Here is a 2,236-nt window from a genome sequence, read left to right on the forward strand (position 1 = left end):
GTGCGCTCTACTCAGGGAGGCGGAGGCGACGCTCCGGAGGAAAGATGGAAGACTACCAGGCTGCGGAAGAGGTAACCGACGGCTCGGCGACGGGAAGGGTGGAGGCCGGGAGTTCTGGGCTCGGGTGGGCGTCGGCAGCCAAGGGCATGTGGCCGCGTCCGGACGTGGGCGGCGGCCTTCCCCCGCGCAGACTGCCGGCCAGCGCTTCGCGGTGACCCCGCCCGGGCCGCTCCGGGCGGCGTCACCCTGCCCGCGGGGTGGGGCGAGAACGGGGCTCCCCGCGCGCCCGTGCGCGCCCTCGGGATCCTGCGGCCTGGCCGGGAGCGCCCCCGCCGTGCCCCGGACCCCGCTCCGCGCCGCTCTGGCCCCCGGCGCCCCCAGGCACCTCCACACCCCCGGCCCCGCCGCGCCCCAGTCTGCCCCCGCCGACTCCGTCCCTGACCTGCTCCGCGCTGGCCCCGCCCCAGCCCAGGCCGCCGGGGCGCCGGGAGTGATGTCATTCGCCCCCTTTATCCAGCGATGCAGACCACCACCCTGGAGAAGGCGCCGCACGTCCAGGGGTGGGGGACGACCGAGGCCGCTCGTGCGTCTGTCTGCTGGCTGATAACAGCATTTTACACGCAAGACTGCAGGGCGACACGCACGTACAGTCACATCTCAAGTCCCTTCAGACACGGATTTGACGCCCAGGCTGTCTGCGGATGCAGAAGTGCACAGCAGGAGAACCTGCCTTTGTTTTCCGTCCCTCACCTTGTTCTTCAGTGCCATGCTCACCCCCACTGCGGCCGCCATCACTTCATTTCATTTTAGTTTGAGGTGTCAGTGAGATAGCTCCTCTTTGTAGGGGGAAAAAAAAAATCATCTCTTATTGCCTCAGGGAAGAAGCAAGGCAACACTTACAATTACTTGCCAGCGGAAGACAGTCATTGTAACAGTGCTGTTAAATGGCTTTCCTTAGAGCTAAAACGCATTGAGGGAATACAGCTGATGGATGTTGCTATTACAGAAGAATAGTTGCCCTTTTTCTTCTTGATAAATAATTCTTGTTGGAATTCAGATCACTTGAGTCCTGTGTGTTATGCGTGTTATGCAGCCTGTCAAAAATAAAAACTCCAGATAAATTTGGTAAGGTTTGATATTTATCATTTCTGAAATTTAAGGAGAAATGTTTTGAGGGCGGAAGAAATCTAGTAAGACTTACAGACTGATTCTAGGGTTTGTTTTGATCTAATTTCTTAAGTAGCACAAACTTTTCTGTGCCATTGTCATCATCAGTGTGTGAATGCTGGTAGCAACCAGGTGAGTAATTACAAGAAGAGCGAAGGAAAAGCTTTTCCCCTGGGAACTATTAACTGATATAATATTGGAAAAAGGCTTGTATTATAGGAATGTCAAGTAAAACTTTTAAAAAAGGAAATGGCAATGGAAGAGAAAGCCCTGGTGACTGGATTCTGATCCTCTGCATTCTAAGTCTGGCTCTCACCATTCAGTTGCCTAAGTGACGTCATTATTCCAGATCTCTGTTGCACATCTGTGAATCGAAGGGGCTGAACAGAGTGACCTGTGATGTACACAACATAAAGCCCTGTGAGGACGAGACCATGGCGCTCTCGTGGGCATGTCTCAGCTATCTCCTGATCCATGCCCGTCCTCCTAACGGCCTTTGAACTAAGGCTTTTCTGCATCTCTGACGTCGGAGAGATACCTAGACTTGTGACTCTCAACTCGTAGTTCGTCTTTAGATGTTGAAACTAACTGCCCAGTGGATTTGGTACAACTACTGTACTTTCCGCTAAAAGTCCCATCAAAATGCTCTCAAGCTTTTTCGTATTTTAACCACATGGGAAGTTATACAGGGACTTTCCTGTGTGGTTTAGGGTCATCGAAGTTCCCTGGAAGGACCCTCTCAACTTTGAGAAATAACTTAATCTCTAAGATAACTGGAAGTTTTCATTAACTTGGTGAGTTGGCCTCATCTCCACTTCTGAGATGACTTCTGAGGACGGGGTGAGAAGGCTTCAGGCAGTCAGCTCTGAATCCTCCTGGCTGTGCTGGAGCAGAGCCACGGTGGCCAGCAGCCTGGCAGGAAGGAAGACTCGTTGCCAAAAGCAGGGCTTTCTGCCCTTATTCCCCCAGGATGCACCCTGCCTGAGGGCCTGGGGCTGCCCTCTGGAAGGCATGTGCAGAGCTAAGTACTGTTCCCAGGACTCAGACGAAACCTTGTACCTGTTCAAAT

At 53.6% G+C, this 2,236-nt stretch overlaps 1 protein-coding gene across 1 annotated transcript in view; it reads left to right on the forward strand.

Moving 5' to 3' along the window:
* Positions 1 to 6: 6 nt before the first annotated feature.
* The window catches only part of LOC105310246 (dynein light chain Tctex-type 1), a 7,815-nt gene continuing 5,585 nt past the window's right edge, over positions 7 to 2,236 (forward strand). The window contains exon 1 of the mRNA XM_023526633.1: positions 7 to 71. Within this exon, the coding sequence (XP_023382401.1) occupies positions 45 to 71 (27 nt within the window). The 5' untranslated portion in view covers positions 7 to 44. The remainder of the gene's footprint in view (positions 72 to 2,236) is intronic.

This window comes from Pteropus vampyrus, unplaced genomic scaffold (genome assembly GCF_000151845.1).
Source record: "Pteropus vampyrus isolate Shadow unplaced genomic scaffold, Pvam_2.0 Scaffold1554, whole genome shotgun sequence".
Lineage (NCBI taxonomy): Eukaryota > Metazoa > Chordata > Mammalia > Chiroptera > Pteropodidae > Pteropus > Pteropus vampyrus.